We start from the raw sequence: 1,364 nt of genomic DNA on the forward strand, positions 1-1,364 counted from the left end.
AACATCCCGAAGCTTGTGTGTATGTTGTGGGGGCCAGAGGAGTAACTTGGGGAGCTGAGGTTCCCTCGGGGCCAGTGCTGTAAAACAGGAACAATCTTCATGTAGTTTAGGCTTTGTGAGAAGTATGAGTTTAGGAAGAAGACATACTTTAAGAAGAGACCTCCTAACACGTGTGTAAGAGAATAATGTGTGTGTGATTAAGAAGGATAATGTGAATGTGCATGTTTATACCTCAAAATGTAATACCTTCCAAAGGGTATGCTGTTCCCTTCCCCAGAGGCGAGGGTTACCAGTTTCTAGAGATATTCTATGCATACAAGCAAATATGTACGTGTATTCTCTCTTTTTAAACATAGATGATAGTATACTATACAAAATGCTCTATGCCTTATTTTTTTCAAACATACACACAAATACACACACATACATACATATGTATATATAGGTTTTTTTCTGGAAGGCTACAGAGGAATTGGTAACAGTGGTTATCTTCTAGAAGGACTTGGAACTTTGAAATTTTTGAATCATGTGCATGTACAAGGGTACCTCAAAAATTTCATGGAGAAAATAGAATTAGAATACGAATCTTCACATGAACTTTTTGAAGTAATTTTTAGGTTAGTGATTGAGGAGATAGATGGATGTGTTGAAGACAAGGGCATCCCATAAGCAGGGGAGGCCAAATTCTGGGTGTCTCCTTGGCAGGCTAGCCAGTATCAGGAGCCCACTCTGGACAACAGAGCCACCTTCCTGTCTTTGGGGGCTGATTTTCTGGATGGTATTTTCTTCCTAATGCTACCTGCAGTTCACATTAGCACCTTTACTAGTAAAGAAAGGAGGAAAGGCCATCTAGATGTTTTTTATCCCTTCTGATTTACTGATAAAAGTTCGCATGTGTGCACACATGCACAACAGTAGAAACACACAGCTTTGGGGATTTTTCAGTGAATTTCACTCCCTGTTGAGGCTGGCTCTGTGAGTTGGTTTCACTCTGCGGGGCACTCACTGTAACTGCTGAAGGGACAATTCAGGTGCTCCAAATTCCTTTTGGGTTCTGCAAAGTGAGCACAGCAATTTCTGGCCTGGGATGGCTAAAACCCCTCCTTACTTTGCTCCTAGGTGTGGGACCAGTCTTCAGTATAAATCTCAGCCAGAAAAACAAACTCCTCATCTCAATCTGCAGGAAAACACCGAACACACTATGGAACTTTGCTGAAGGGGATCCCAGTGCCCATCTGCTCAGCCACCCATGGCACAGCTGGGCCCAGACCCACCTCAGCACGGACACCTGTCTCTAGGAGGTGCAGGTGGCTGAGGCTCTTAGGAGCTGTCAGCGCTCAGTGCCCACTGTGGGCACCTTCCTG

General features: G+C 44.0%; 1 protein-coding gene across 1 annotated transcript in view; it reads left to right on the plus strand.

The window, feature by feature from the left end:
* CIT (citron rho-interacting serine/threonine kinase) overlaps positions 1-1,272 on the plus strand; it is a gene marked incomplete at its 5' end in the record, with an annotated part of 2,488 nt that extends 1,216 nt beyond the window's left edge. The window contains one exon of the mRNA XM_008576877.1: positions 1,120-1,272. Coding sequence (XP_008575099.1) covers positions 1,120-1,143 — 24 coding nt within the window. The remainder of the gene's footprint in view (positions 1-1,119) is intronic.
* Between the last annotated feature and the right edge of the window lie 92 nt (positions 1,273-1,364).

This window comes from Galeopterus variegatus, unplaced genomic scaffold (assembly GCF_000696425.1).
Source record: "Galeopterus variegatus unplaced genomic scaffold, G_variegatus-3.0.2 Scaffold1417, whole genome shotgun sequence".
Classification (NCBI taxonomy): domain Eukaryota; kingdom Metazoa; phylum Chordata; class Mammalia; order Dermoptera; family Cynocephalidae; genus Galeopterus; species Galeopterus variegatus.